The sequence below is a fragment of the Polypterus senegalus genome, chromosome 10 (genome assembly GCF_016835505.1).
Source record: "Polypterus senegalus isolate Bchr_013 chromosome 10, ASM1683550v1, whole genome shotgun sequence".
NCBI lineage: Eukaryota > Metazoa > Chordata > Cladistia > Polypteriformes > Polypteridae > Polypterus > Polypterus senegalus.
Window position 1 is genome coordinate 126006231 of NC_053163.1, and position 15680 is coordinate 126021910.

A 15680-nucleotide genomic window follows, 5' to 3' on the forward strand; every position below is an offset into this window, starting at 1 on the left:
GAGGTCAAGAGCGCTCTGGAGCAGGTTTTCATCCAGGATGTCTCTGTACATTGCTGCAGTCATCTTTCCCTTAATCCGGACTAGTCTCCCAGTTCCTGCTGCTGGAAAACATCCCAACAGAATGATGCTGCCACCACCATGCTTCAGTGTAGGGATGGTATTGGCCTGGTGATGAGCGGTGCCTGGTTTCCTCCAAACGTGACGCCTGGCATTCACACCAAAGAGTTCAATCTTTGTCTCATCAGACCAGAGAATTTTGTTTCTCATGGTCTGAGAATCCTTCAGGTGCCTTTTGGCAAACTCCAGGCGGGCTGCCATGTGCCTTTTACTAAGGAGGGCCTCCGTCTGGCCACTCTACCATACAGGCCTGATTGGTGGATTGCTGCAGAGATGGTTGTCCTTCTGGAAGGTTCTCTCTCCACAGAGGACCTCTGGAGCTCTGACAGAATGACCATCGGGTTCTTGGTCACCTCCATGACTAAGGCCATTCTCCCCTGATCGCTCAGTTTAGATGGCCAGCCAGCTCTAGGAAGAGTCCTGGTGGTTTCGAACTTCTTCCACGTACGGATGATGGAGGCCACTGTGCTCATTGGGACCTTCAAAGCAGCAGAAATTTTTCCGTAACCTTCCCCAGATTTGTGCCTTGAGACAATCCTGTCTCAGATGTCTACAGACAATTCCTTTGCCTTCATGCTTGGTTTGTGCTCTGACATGAACTGTCAACTGTAGGACCTTATATAGACAGGTGTGTGCCTTTCCAAATCCTGTCCAATCAACTAAATTTACCACAGGTGGACTCCAATTAAGCTGCAGAAACATCTCAAGGATGATCAGGGGAAACAGGATGCACCTGAGCTCAATTATGAGCTTCATGGCAAAGGCTGTGAATATGTATGTACATGTGCTTTCTCAATTTTTTTATTTTTAATAAATATGCAAAAATCTCAAGTAAACTTTTTTCCCGTTGTCATTATGGGGTGTTGTGTGTAGAATTCTGAGGAAAAAAATAAATTTAATCCATTTTGGAATAAGGCTGTAACATAACAAAATGTGGAAAATGTGATGCGCTGTGACTACTTTCCGGATGCACCGTAGCTTTAATGATAAAGATGGTAACAGTCTTCACTCATCTGGCTTTCAAAATTGTTCAACACCAATTTTGAACTCCTGGGGGGGGCGTGTTTTGTGCCAGTTACAATTTGGGTTGCCTAGTAGTTTGTCTGTGGGTGAACTTCAAAGGCATTGCCATGGGTGCCTCACTTAAAACTCCTGTGTGGGAAGAACCGAGGCAAGAGTGGAGAATTCAGAAAAAGGTAGGATGGACACTTCAGGCTGAGATTCTGATTAAATATGAAGCACAAGAAAATTGAGATTAAGAAATCTGAGAACTGAAAACCAGCATCCTGGAAAGGTTGCAATTCCTCTGCTAGTATTGTTACCCTAAGTTAGTGTTCATTTTTTTTTTTTTTTTTCATTGTGCTGAAATGTCCTTGAGGAATAAATCTGAGCACCAAGTCCCATTGGACTTTATAAGTGGATCTCATGAAGCACATGGTCTCCATTTCAGTATTGCCACATGTTTGCTTTGTTTTCTCTTTCATGGGTGAAGTTGAGGAATGGATGCAATGTGATCAACATATTCATGTAAATCATTACAACTCTTGTAAATCTATTGCTTCTTCTGAATCCTGGGTTCAAATGCCACCCATTACTTTTGGGTGTTGTTGTTTTCCACATCCCAACGACATGAGTGTTGGGGCAGTTGGCAGCTCAAAAGTATCCTGTGATAGCCTGCTGAACCATCCTGATGACCTTTCATTCCCAGTGGGTTGAGTGAGATTAGTTAATGGAAGGAAGGTCATGTACCTTTGCTATAAGTGAATATAAAATATGTGGCATCTAAATGTAGCAAACATGTAGGAAAAAACTGGACAAGGTTTCACATGAGTGGATTTTTTCTTTATTTCCTTTTAAGCTGGGGGTGATGGGGCTGTGACCCAAACTTAAAATTCTTCAGCATTCTAACTTTTATTTATTTATTTTTTTTTTACTACTTCAGTGATGTACAGAGCGCATTTGCAGGCTCCCTCGCCTCGGTGTTCTCATCGCTTGCATTGTGTCCAACGGAGCTAGTCAAGTGTCGATTGCAGGCCTTGCATGAAATGAAGGAGGCTGGCAAAACGTCTTTAGCCTGTCGAATGTAAGTAACATGTCATCCTAGTATTCCACTTGCTTGGCCGCCTTCAGAAGTGAGCAGCCGGCTGAGTTAATGTGGTTACAAGGATTCATTCCTTTTTTTTTTTTTTTGTTTCACACTTGAGACCAATTGGGGGGAGAACCTTAGGTGAAGTACAAAAAATATCAAGGCAATGTTTCATAGCTTAAGCTTATTCCAAGTTCGGTGATGCAACACCAATGCTCCGAAATGCCAGAGCAAATCCATAGCAGAACGGCTTAAACAGAATAAAACTGGTGTTCTGGAATAGCCAAGTCAGAGTTCAGTGAGACCTCAGCCTAGCTGAGTTGCTGAAGAGAGAGCCGTTCAATAAAACTGAAATATCAATGGACTGAAACAGTTTTGCAAGGAGGAAGCGTTTAAGAATTGATCGTACACATCTGATGAGCAGCTACAGGAAATTTTTGTTGGTGAATATTGCTGCTGAAGGATCTATCAGTTACTGAAACAGAGAGGTTTACAGACTTCACCCCATCTTCATTTTCTTATGTTTTTTCCCCCATTTGCTTTCCTTGTTAGTTTTTTTTTTTAATACCTAGTGAAGTGATAAGGTGTGGGACTACTGAGTACTAATTATTTATTAACACTAGAATTACCAGAGCCTACGAAAAAACTCGGAAATCCATCCCACCTTAAATCGCTTCTTAAAACTGTTCTCACCTCTCAGCCAGCGTCTTTTGTTAATCTAAATGTGCTGATAAAAGAAAAGCTGCAAGTAGCCGGATATTCCATCCCCCCCCCACCGACTTAGAACGTGCACAAACTTCTCCCTGCTCATGCCTTGATTGATTTTCTGGGAGTGAAGTGGAGTTTTAGAGTGGAAATAATAGATCGTTGTTTGGAACACACGCATTTCATGTCTGTTCCGTTTCTACAGTAATCTGTGTCAACACATTGTTAAAACAGAAACTTTTTTTATATTCTAGTAGCAGATGACAAAATGTAGGCATAAACTATATAATGTATGAAGCCTGAAGTCCAAATATCAAAAGAAATATTTTCACAGAAGGTACAAATCCAACACAACAATTGCGCTTTTATTCAAAAATATAACTGCAGAAACAAAGCCACCTTAACATGCGACGTTGACACTTGTTTATTATGACTACCTTCATGGCACAATAGACTCAGCTGCCGACTGGGAATCAAAAGGTCGCGAGTTCGATCCTGCACCTCTGTGTTTTGAGAAGTAAACTGCTCTTAGTCTTACTATTTTAGAATAAAAACATACATTTGATTTCAGTCTGTAACAGCCAGTGTAATTTATGATACTTGTAAAGGTTAGTTTTATTATCTCAACCTTGTTCACGAGCCCAAACACACCCCACCCCCGCATCTGATACTGCTGTTTTCACATAGACGCGCTGTAACAGAGGTAAGCTCGGCTCCCTTCTACATCGGAGCAAGAATGCACATACCATTGCTTGCATACTAACGTGTCAGCAGGCACTTTTCGTGGCATTACACACATTTTTGTGCATGCCCTCTGCACACTACTTGTGACTTTAGGCTTTAAGAAGTAAGTAAATAAATAAAGGTAAATCGTGTCATAAAATGATTTCTTCAAAACGTCACATATTTGTCTCTTTCTTTTTTTAAAATGTACGTTGATCACCGCCAGCATGTTGTAGCATACAGCATCTGGCTACCTGCATGTTCTTGCGTGCACTGAATAAGAGACAAATATACAGTCTGACTGAGAGAATCAGACTGAAAAAAGCAAACATTTAGAAATGCCATACTTTTACAGCTGATCGGATGCTGTTTGTGTTCAAATAATATTGCATTTGTGCGATGTTTTTCACATATATTGTCTCTTTCTTTCAGGTGTGTAATAGAAACCACAGCATAGAGAGAAATGCAATATTATTTGAAAACGAACAGCGTCCGATCAGCTGTAAAAGTATGGCATTTCTAAATGTTTGCTTTTTTTCAGTCTGATATTTGGACTTCAGGCTTCATACATTATATAGTTTACGCCTACATTTTGTCATCTACTACTAGAATATAGAAAACGTTTCTGTTTTAACAATGTGTTTACACAGTTTACTGTAGAAACGGAACAAACATGAAATGCGTGTGTTCCAAACAACGATCTATTATTTCCACTCTAAAACTCCACTTCACTCCCAGAAAATCAATCAAGGCATGAGCTGGGAGAAGTCTGTGCACGTTCTAAGTCAGACGGGGGATGGAATAGCCGGCTGCTTGCAGCCTGATTTTTATCAGCACATTTAGAGGACAAAAGACGTTGGTGGAGAGGTGAGAACAGTTTTAAGAAGCGATTTAAGGTGGGACGGATTTACGAGTTTTTTTCGTAGGCTCTGGTAATTCTAGTGTTAATAAATAATTAGTACTCTCGTGAGCGACTGCTATTGGAGGTGCAATTGCATTACAGGCGACACCTGCTTGACATAGCTGTTTGCTTCATTATTATAATTTACTACATTCATTAAATAAAATACTGTATATCCACTTTCTTGAAGATACGTTTTGTAAAGTATGAACAGAAGCAGTAGATAAACTACAGTAAATGAACCGGGAGCATAACTGAACATTAGTTAAGCCTTATTTTCTTCCTCTGTTCCATGGGATGAAGTCTGTCCTTGGGAGAGTAGCGATGTGCTACACGTTTGCTGAAGTTGTAAGTAAGAACTTCTCTGTACATATGAAAATACTACTACTGCTACCCTGTGAATGCTTAAACAACCTGTTCAGTATTTACAACACTGGTACAATGGTTTGCCTTCAATTTCATGTCGTTTTGAGTCAGTGGCATGAATTTCAATACCATTTAAGCCCAGTTTATTTTGTAAACTTTTTGGCAAAATACAATTTCACTGCAAATAGTTTTGATGTTCACTATTTTTAAGTAGTAAGTACAGTAATCCCTCCTCGATCGCGGGGGTTGCGTTCCAGAACCCCCCGCGATAGGTGAAAATCCGCGAAGTAGAAACCATATGTTTGTATGATTATTTTTATATATTTTAAGCCCTTAGAAACTCTCCCACACTGTTTATAAATATTCTCCGCACAGTTATACAGTAAACCCTTGTTTATCGCGGTTAATCCGCTCCAGACAGATAAATGATTTTCCACGAAGTAGGATTTTTTATTTATAAATCTAATATTTTCGCAGTTAGAGCATAGAAAACCTGTTTACGACCTTCTAAATACGTTTTTTAACATTATTAGAGCCCTCTAGACATGAAATAACACCCTTTAGTCTAAAGTTTAAACTGTGCTCCATGACAAGACAGAGATGACAGTTCTTTCTCACAATTAAAAGAATGCAAACATATCTTCCTCTTCAAAGTGCGCGTAAGGAGCAGAGAATGTCAGAGAGAGTAAAGTAAACAATGAAAAATCAATAGGGCTGTTGCGCTTTTAAGTATGCAAGCACCGCGATAAAGCAGCGGCAATGAAGGGATCAATGCGAAGGTAGCCTTTCAGCATTTTTTACAGGAGCGTCCCTATCTTCTAAGCAAACAGCCTCTGTGCAAAAAGCCCCTCTGCTCACATCTCCTCCGTCAAGCAGAGACGTCAGAGAGAGAGAAAGAGAGCTTGAGATTAAAGCAAACAATCAAAAAATCAATAAGTGTGCTTTTGGACGTACCTCGAAAAAGGGGCATTTCTAAGAGGAGCGTCCGTATCGACTAGGCAAATAGCTTCTGTGCAAACAGCACCTCTGCTCACACCCCCTCCGTCAGGCGCAGAGAATGTCAGAGAGGTGAGATAGAGGCAGAGACAAGCAAACAATCGAGCACCGCGCAGGAGGCATATCTTATAGCATTGAGGAGTTTTAGTTAATATGTAATACATGCTCTGATTGGGTAGCTTCTAAGCCATCCGCCAATAGCGTCCCTTGTATGAAATCAACTGGGCAAACAAACTGAGGAAGCGTGTAGCATAAATTAAAAGACCCATTGTCCGCAGAAATCCGCGAATCAGCGAAAAATCCGCAATATACATTTACATATGCTTACATATAAAATCCGCGATAGAGCAAAACCGCGAAAGTCAAAGCGCGATACAGCAAGGGATCACTGTACAGTAATTCCGAAGGGTTTACACACCTCATGAATGGTGTATTTAGATATAATGTATTAATCCCAAGAGAAAATTCAGATAAATACAGAAACAGGAAAAAAAAACAAAAAAAAAAGTTACAGGACAAATAATACAGCCAACAAATAAAAAATGAGTACATTTATATTGTGCAGCTATTTCAAAATTAACTTAACAAATACATTAGGAGAAGCCATTGAATTGCCCGATAGCAGTGGACAGAAAAGACCCCAGAGGTGCATCTTAGCACACCGTGGTGGACTGAACCTGTGGCTGAAAGTGCTCCAAGAGAGTGCCTTATAGAGACGATTTTTCATGATGCCATCTAGTTTTGCCACCATTGCCTTTTCCAGTGGTACTTCCAATGTGTCCAGAGTTCGCCAGGTGATGGAGCAGGTTTTCCTGACAAGTTTCTTCAGGCATTGTGTTTCTTTAGAGCTCAAGTTGCTTCCCCAGGAGACCACAGCATAGAACACCACGCTGGCTACTTTGGACTGGTAGAACATTTCCAGTAGCTTGCTGTACACGTCAATTTAATGCCTCAAGACTATTGAGCCTTTGTACGCATACCTTGTAAGAATAATGATTTTTTGGATTCTAACTGAACTAGTGATCATAATTTATTTATTTTATTTTATTTAAGAGTACTTTCAACTATGATCCCAGGCATTATTATTTGCAAATGAATAAAACAAATATAATATACAAAATACACATAGGATTGACCAATATACAGGGTGGTTTTACATCAAGATTCTAGCTGTTCCAAGTCAGTATTCTGAAAGTGTCCATAACTAGGGGCCTGCTTAGGTGTATGCAAACGCTATGTAGTCTTCATTTCCCCCGCACTACACCACTGTAATTTTATTGCATATATTGGCACTTACCAAGAGTACCCAGGAAGGTTGTACGTGATATCTGGGGTGTTTGTGAGAACAGATGAGGAAAGAACAGGCTATTCAGCCCAACAAAGCTCACCAGTCCTATCCACTTAATTCTTCAGCAATAACATCAAGTTTTTGATTTGAAGGTCCCTCAAGTCCTACTGTCTACCACACTATGTGGCCGCTTATTCCATGTCTCTATGGTTCTCTCGGTAAAGAAAAACTTCTTAATGTTTGTGCGAAATTTACCCTTAACACATTTCCAACTGTGTCCCCTAAAATAACAGTCTCAATCCACTGGACTAATTCCCTTCATAATTTTAAACACATCTTCTCTTGATTGTCTTTTACTTAAACTGTAAAGGCTCCGCTCTTTTAATCTTTCTTCATAACTTATCCCCCGTAGCCCTGGAATCTGCCTAGTTGCTCTTCTCTGGATTTTTTCTAGCACTGCTGTCTTTTTTGCAGCCCAGAGACCAAAATTGTACACAGTACTCCAGATGAGGCCTCACCAGAGTATGTGAGCATTTTTAACAACTTGTACTATTCAATATGGAATACCATTTATGACAACATTATATAAATGGCAATTATGAAATAATCGCAGGCAAAAGTATATGTTTTTCACAATTCATTTATAATGAAACAAGTCCTCTAATTATTATGAAATACGAGTATTTTATAACAATTACATATTTTATTTCAAAATGGCATTTTTAAAGACCATTTTTATTTCACAATGCAATTTTTCCAAACCACAGATTTCCAAATAGCTCAAATGGTGATGGGTCCAACTGCAGCCCACAATACCTGTGACGAAGATCATGGAAGGCCCACAACATTAGTCATAAAATGACCTTCAGATATTACCTAACAAGACACATGAATGGGATACCTACCCTCCACTCAAGTCAATGAGGCTCTTGTTATACCACCTTAATTAAAATTTGTTTCATGCTATATGATGTACAGTATACATTTCATTTTATTCCTGTGATATGTCTTTCATTAGTTGCATTGTTATTTTGATTCAACTTCTGGAATAAAGTGTGAAGTAACTCATTTTCTAAAGAACTAAGTCAAATTCAATGGTTTGATATGCTGCCTCAAATTTCAGGTTTCAAATCCCATTCTCACAATTCTTATTTCTTTTTGGTTTTGCTCCGCCTGCTGCTGATCCCCTCCAGTCATTGTCATGTCTGAGCTAGGAGAACATTGCTGCCTAGTTCAGGAGTGGTGACACCACTCCATTGCTCTTTAGCTGTGTTCCTCTGTGTTTTAAGGGGGTGTCTCAGTCTACTGACACTCCTGTTTGGTTTATTACCACAGTTTGTCCTTTAACTGAAATGGAATGAGCAAAGTGTATTGATTGATTTATTTTTTTTTTCTCTTTAGATCCACATGGTCAATTGTTAGGAGTATACTAAGAACTGAAGGACTCCAAGGGTTTTTCCAAGGAATGACGAGCACTTGGCTGAGGGAGGTGCCGGGATATTTCTTCTTCTTTGGTGGCTATGAATTAAGCAGGTCCTTTTTCACAAAGCCGGGCCAGACCAAAGACGAGTTAGGTAAGGGATCTTTTGCAAAACACAATGAGCTCAACATTTAGTAGGGGTGGGGGAATCCATTCCTTCATTCCCTTCTGAATTTCAATATTTTTGTTAAATGAAAAATCATGCATTTATGTCCTAGCATTTCTGATGTTGAAAGCTTAAACTGAACACGGTTACTGAAGAAAAGTTAAAGACAAAGATAAATAATTAAAACCTAATTTTAAAATTTCTGTTCATGATGCTTTATTCACATTTGAGATTGATAGAATGTTTGTTTTATACTGCACTGTAAACGTCTATCATTTATTTGTAATAAGATATCTGATGAGAGGTTGAAGTGGGAAACGGAAGAGACCGCACTCCGTGTGTTTCACCTTCTTCACCAACACATGAAAGTTTCAAGATGGATATATTTTAAGCATGAAGACCAATGTGGGGGGAATGGGGGCAGGGGTGGTGGCTCCAGGAGAAAAATTTGATTCAAAAAGTATTCACACTTCACTTTCTGTACATGTTATTGTTTTGTACAGTTATTTTTAAGCAGATAAATTTGCCATTTTTGCCCATCAATCTACACTCTTAACTCCTAATGATGACAGTGACATGTTTTCAGAATTGTTTACAAATTTATGAAAAATCAAAAACTGAAGTATCTCATTTATACAAGTACCGAGATCCTTCATTCAGTACTGTTTAGACGTTCCTTTGGCAGCAAATACCCAGGATGATTTAAAGCTGCAATTCTCTTCAAGCTTTGCAAACCTGGATTTGAGCAGTTTATCCCATTCTTTTTTGAAGATCATCTCAAGCTCTGTTAGATTACAATGGAAGTGTTTGTAAACTGCCATCTTCAAGACTCTCTGCAGATGTTCTATGGCATTAAAGTCTGGGCTTTGGCTGAGCTATTCAAGGACGGTCAAAGACTTGACCTGAAGCCACTTCTGCATTATCCTAGCGCTTTCCTTTGGGTCATTGTTATACTGAAAGGTGAGATGTTGCCCCTGTCTGAGGTCTGCACTCTTTTTTTTTTTTTTTTATTTATTAATTTTATTATAATCAATACATAGTAATCAAGTTTTTAAAAAAAAAAAAGAATTATGCTAAGAACAGATCGATCCCCACCCTTGAGAGAGAGAGCAAGCCAAATGGTGTAAAATTTAAGGCTTGTAAAAAATACCTAAATCAACAAATTCTCTGTGCTTTATAAACTCATTTCAAAATATTACTGATTAGATCCTGCCATGTTTTGAAAAAAAGTCTGCACAGATTCTCTAACTGAGTATCTGATTTTTTCCAATTTCAAATAGTATAACACATCGGTTTCCCACTGACTTACAAGAGGAGAGTTTGGGTTCTTCCAGTTTATCAGAATAAGTCTGCGTGCCAACAGTGTAGTGAATGCAATCACAATTTGTTTGTCTTTCTCCACCTTAAGACCCTCTGGAAGAACCCCAAACACAGCTGTTAATGGGTTAGGAGGGATTGTGAGTCCAAGGCTATCTGAGAGGTAATTAAAAATTTTTGTCCAGAATAATGTTAATTTGGTGCAGGCCCAGAACATGTGACCCAGTGAGGCTGGGGCTTGGTTGCAACGTTCGCAGGTTGGATCATGCCCTGGAAACATTTTGAGAGTTTTAGTCGAGACAGATGTGCTCGATATATAATTTTGAGTTGTATAATTGTATGCTTTGCGCATATGGAGCTTGAGTGAATTCTCTGCATTGCTACTTTCCACTCCTTTTCTGATATATTAATTGAGAGGTCATTTTCCCAGTGTCCTCTTGGATCTTTGAAAGGAAGGGATTGTAAAAGGATTTTATATATTGTAGAGATGGAGTCTAACTCCTTGAAATTGAGCAATAATTTTCCAGCGTGGATGAGGGTGCAAGATGAGGAAAATCTGGAAGGTTCTGTTTAACAAAGTTCCTGATTTGAAGATAGTGAAAGAAATTTGTAGCTGGAATGTTAAATTTGGACTGTAATTGTTCATAGGATGCAAAGACGTTGTCTATATAAAGATCTCTTAACAAGTTAATTCCAAATTTTTTCCAGATATTAAAACTGCATATGTTTGTGAGGGTTGAAAGAGGTGGTTCTTTTGCAGGGGTGCCACAGAAAGAAGCTTCTCCGTCTTAAAATGCTTTCTACATTGGTTCCAGATTCTAAGTGAGTGGAGCACAATTGGGTTATTAGTATATTACCGATAACGTGTGTTTATTGGAGCACAGAGCAAGGAATACAAAGTACTGCAGGATTTTACTTCAATAGCGGACCAAGCCTGTGTATGTTCTTCTATTTGTGTCCAGGTTCTTATCGCCTGTATATTTGCCGCCCAGTAATAAAACTGGAAGTTAGGTAGAGCCATGCCGCCTTCTGCCTTTTGTCTTTGTAGGGTCTGCACTCTTTTTTTTATTGGACTGCATCCCATCCCTTAATTCCGACCTATCTCTCTGCTGTTTCCACTGAGAAGCACCACTGTAGCATCCAGCTGCCACTGACATGCTTCACCACAGGGATGGTGTTAAGCCGGTGATGAGTAGACATAGTGCTTGGAGTTCTGCCCAGAGAGATTCATTTTTGTCTTGTCGGACCACAATCTTTGTCCTCGGGTTCTCAGAGTCTTTAATTGGTAAACTTCAAGCTGATTTTAATATGTATTTGGTTGAAGGAGTGCCGGAGGGATTGATGTCCTTCCATCAGGATTTTCGATCTCATCAGAGGACTTCTGAAGCTCTTAGAAAGACCACTGGGTCGACTCTCACTTCCCTGACTAAGTATCTTCCCATTTACTCAGTTTGGTCAGATGGCCAACTCTATGAAGAGTTGTTTTCATTCCAAACTACTTGCATTTTACAATTATTGAGGCCAGTGTGGTCAGGGGAACACAGAAAGCTATAGAAATAGTTTTATACCCTTGCCTTGATCTACAGAATTTCTTGGACTTCCAGCTTGTTTTCTGTCCTGACATGCATTGTGAATTGTAGAACCTTCTATACACAGGTGTGTGCCTTTTCAAATGATGTTCAATCAATTGAGTTTGCCACAAATGGACTCCAGTCAAGTTCTAGAAACATATCAAGGAGAATTCAATCAAACTGGATGTACAGGGCCACAGTTTGGAATACCACAGCAAAGGGTCTGAATGCATCTATGAGTGGGAGGTTTCAGTTTTTGATTTGCAAATCTTTCTGAAAACATGATTGATAGACAAAGTTCAAATGACACTTTGTGTTGTAGATTTACAGAAAGTGGGAGTTGTCCGAGTACTTTCTGAATCCACTGTAGCCTCCTGTCAAACAAATCATTCAGAGGGGTTGTGAGAACAGACTGCTGGTATGCATGGACATTCACCCAGGACTTTGTACAGCAAATCCTAGAAGTGGCGGTGCAGATGACCAGCGAGTGCTTACCCTCTTCAAGAACTGCAGCTGACCTCGTCTGGACTATCTGTAATTTCTTTTCAAATACAAAGCTGTTTATTTGGAGCTTTTAGTAAAGCCAGTTAAACAGAATAAAGGAGTGACGCATTTCAACAGTGTGCTGCAATAGACAGTCAAGGATGTGAATACTATTTTGTGTTTTCTCTCTCTTCCTCCTTAGGAGCAATACCTTTAGTTGTGAGTGGTGGAGTTGGAGGAGTCTTCTTCTGGCTTGCTGTCTATCCAATAGATTCGGTAAAATCTCGAATTCAAGTCTTGTCAATGGCAGGCAGACAAAATGGATTTCTTTTCTCCTTCATTAACATCATGAAAACTGAAGGTGCGTTGTAAGGTAACTGAGCCTGGAATGGGGGACTTGTGATGAACTGAATTGTGAAACAAGGAGTCTAATGTTCATACTGTTAGACATTTTTAAGGATTTTTTTTTTTTGCATAAAATAGATCATTTTGTATTTTAAAATATGTGATTTTTACTCTAGTAATGTCTTTGTGTTACCAATTATCCATCCATCCATTTTCTAACTCGCTGAATCCAAATACAGGGTCACGGGGGGTCTGCTGGATCCAATCCCAGCCAACACAGGGCACAAGGCAGGAACCAATCCTGGGCAGGGTGCCAACCCACCGCAGGACACACACAAGCACACACGAGGGCCAAATTAGAATCGGCAATGCACCTAACCTGCATGTCTTTGGACTGTGGGAGGAAACCCACGCAGACACGGGGAGAACATGGAAACTCCATGCAGGGAGGACCCGGGAAGCGAACCCGAGTCTCCGAACTGCGAGGCAGCAGCGCTACCACTGCGCCACCATGCCACCCGTTACCAATTATTATTTCTTTTGTTTGGTTTGGATTCGAGTCTCGGGTGCTGTCATTTTTCCATGTAGGTTTCCATAGTCTGTTACACTGTTAATTGCTATTAATACAGTGGGTCATATGACACTCAGAGGTCATGTGACTTAACGGTATCTTACAGCATTTTAGACATTTCGTGAACAATATGAGGTGGCGAGTGAAGTATTTTTTCATTTGTTCTTGCCCTGCAAATCACTAGTTTTAATTCTGTTTTGTTGTAGAGTTATGCAGAATCAGTGTGGTGGAGCCCATTTAACTTTACTTTAGCCAAGTTACTTAAAAATGGCTAACGTACAGTTAGTTAAACTTTGAGATTAATGCTGTTTAAGTATCATTGCCTTGTGGAATCACATACTTTACATTTGTAACATTAAGCTAACGTTAGTGTAACCTCATCCTGCAAATTGGGGAGTGCCATTTTATTTTGTTAGTAGAGTTGGAAAGTGCATGCATAAGATTTCAAGACTTCATTAAATTACTACATTAAGTATTTGTGCTAACTGGTGAGCACACGCTATGTTAGATAAATGTAGCTAATGTTGCTCTCCCTACATTAAAATACTGATATGGCGTTCTTGCAATATAACATTGCTGCATGTTCATTTTCATGACGTCGTTTTTGACTTTTCTCTCTGGTGGTTTGCTGGTAATGTTATCTAACCTTTAAATGTTAAAGCGGAGCAATTTGGCAAGGAGCATTCGACTGAAGCATGTTCTAGCAGAACCACTAAGCAGCAGTTGTTTCCATTTCCAGTTCTAAACATCTTGCCTGAAGAAGGGGCCTGAGTTGCCTTGAAAGCTTGAATATTGTAATCTTTTTAGTTAGCCAATAAAAGGTGACATTTTGCTTGACGTCTCACATCCGTAATGGCTAACACAGTAGAACAACCTAGTACTAAAGTTATAAACAAAGTTTTTATTCTGTTTTATGTTTAAAAAAAAAGGTGGTAAACTGTAAATCTTAGCAACAGTAAGCTGCTGTTAATTTTAAAGTATGTTTCTGGAAACCCTGCTTCCAGTTCTTTGCTGTTTTTCACAAGAACAAGACATTTTTAGGCATATTTTTTGATATAGTATTAGAGTTTTGACACATGAGGATTCTATTTCTAAAGCTTGTTAAATGTTAAGATTTGAATCAACAAAGTGCAAATTCATTACCATCTTAATTTTTCTTGAAATATTATGTGACTGTGGTCATCACACCGGATATGCTGTAAATATGGTGGCAATTTCCCTCTGTTCTCCCTTAGCCAATGCAGTGTCCACAAGTTCTCCTGGTGTACTTACTGTAGGTTCTTTACAGAGTAGGCCCCAGTGTCGGTTTTGCCTGTGACTACTGGGTAACTCGTGTCTTGTCCTTCTCGATCCTGACTGACTGACTGGCTTATTTGATCTCATGGTTTTGACCCCTCGCTATCTTAGATCACATTTCTTTTTTTTATTATTTTTTACTTCTCTGCCAGTCTTCAAGAACTCACAATGCAGCAGCTGTATTTAGAGTTTTGGCCTTTGGTGTCCTGGTGGCTGTACAGTCGTTTATTAACCCTAGCTATATTTCCTCTCTTTTTTTTTTAATACCCCTAAAGGCTTGGGGAAAAAAAAATCTCTAAGTGCTTCATCTGATTACAGTATAATTGTATTGAGTATATTTAATTTCTTTGTATTAACCTTTCTTTTTTTTATTTTTTTTTTTTAAAAGGCGTCTGCCCATATTTGATTATTGCTCTTGTACTTCAGTAGTGAATTGGCTGTCTCATGCAGCATCTTCAGTGTAGACATTGATACTTCCAATTCACCTATATCTGAATATATACGACAAGAAAAGGTGGTGCCTCGAGCACTGGCTTATGAGAAGCTACTTTTGACCCTAATAATGGACACTTTGAATGTCGTGTCTCCTGTCTGTGTGCCAGTTTCGCACACCATGCTTCACATCCTTATTTCCTATAGTTTAATTTCCTTCCACTTAGGTGTCAGTTCAAAAGCATTTTGATAGACCAGACATGTAATATTGTACTCTGTACACTGCCACAAACTGTATTATGATGGCATCTTTATTACAAGTTTTTGGATCCAAGGTATTCAAAGGTGCAGTGTATTTTGCAGCTTTCCTGAAAAGCTTATTTACTCCCATTTTTGCCACCATTTTAGGGATAGTTGCGTGGTCTTTGCTTTAGTAATCTCTCACATGATGCACTGGGAGCACGAGACCGGCAATGTCTTTGACTGTTTAAAGATCAACGCAAGCATTCTCGGCTTATCTGAGATTTATTTAATAGCAGCTTTGCAATTCTTATTTTAGTGCAGCTCATGGCAATAGATTAGCCCTGATTTTTATTTTTGATAAGCAGTTTGGCTTCCAGTATTGAGTCCTGCCTGTTATTGATTATGTCATTTTATTTCCTGATCATTGGTGATTTTTATAGAAAAACTAGGGGGCAAAGACCGCCCCTGCCGGGGGGCACGCGTCTCTGCCACTTGCGTTGTGAAGGGGGGTTTGGACTTACACTAAGGAGATGCGGTCAGATTAGCTGCTGTCTTGCTGCTGCTGCTGCTACCGAGCTGCGTGTTGTGCTTGTCGCTCGGTGCGTCGATCTTTTAAAAGCCTGTACAGCAGCTGTCCTTTTGTCTCGCAGGACG

General features: G+C 39.6%; 1 protein-coding gene across 3 annotated transcripts in view; it reads left to right on the forward strand.

Moving 5' to 3' along the window:
• The window catches only part of LOC120537532 (mitochondrial ornithine transporter 1-like), a 60308-nt gene that overhangs the window by 43938 nt on the left and 690 nt on the right, over positions 1-15680 (forward strand). For all 3 annotated transcript variants that reach the window (XM_039766543.1, XM_039766544.1, XM_039766542.1), the window contains exons 4-6: positions 2060-2200; positions 8584-8756; positions 12342-12500. In XM_039766543.1, the coding sequence (XP_039622477.1) occupies positions 2060-2200; positions 8584-8756; positions 12342-12500 (473 nt within the window). The remainder of the gene's footprint in view (positions 1-2059; positions 2201-8583; positions 8757-12341; positions 12501-15680) is intronic.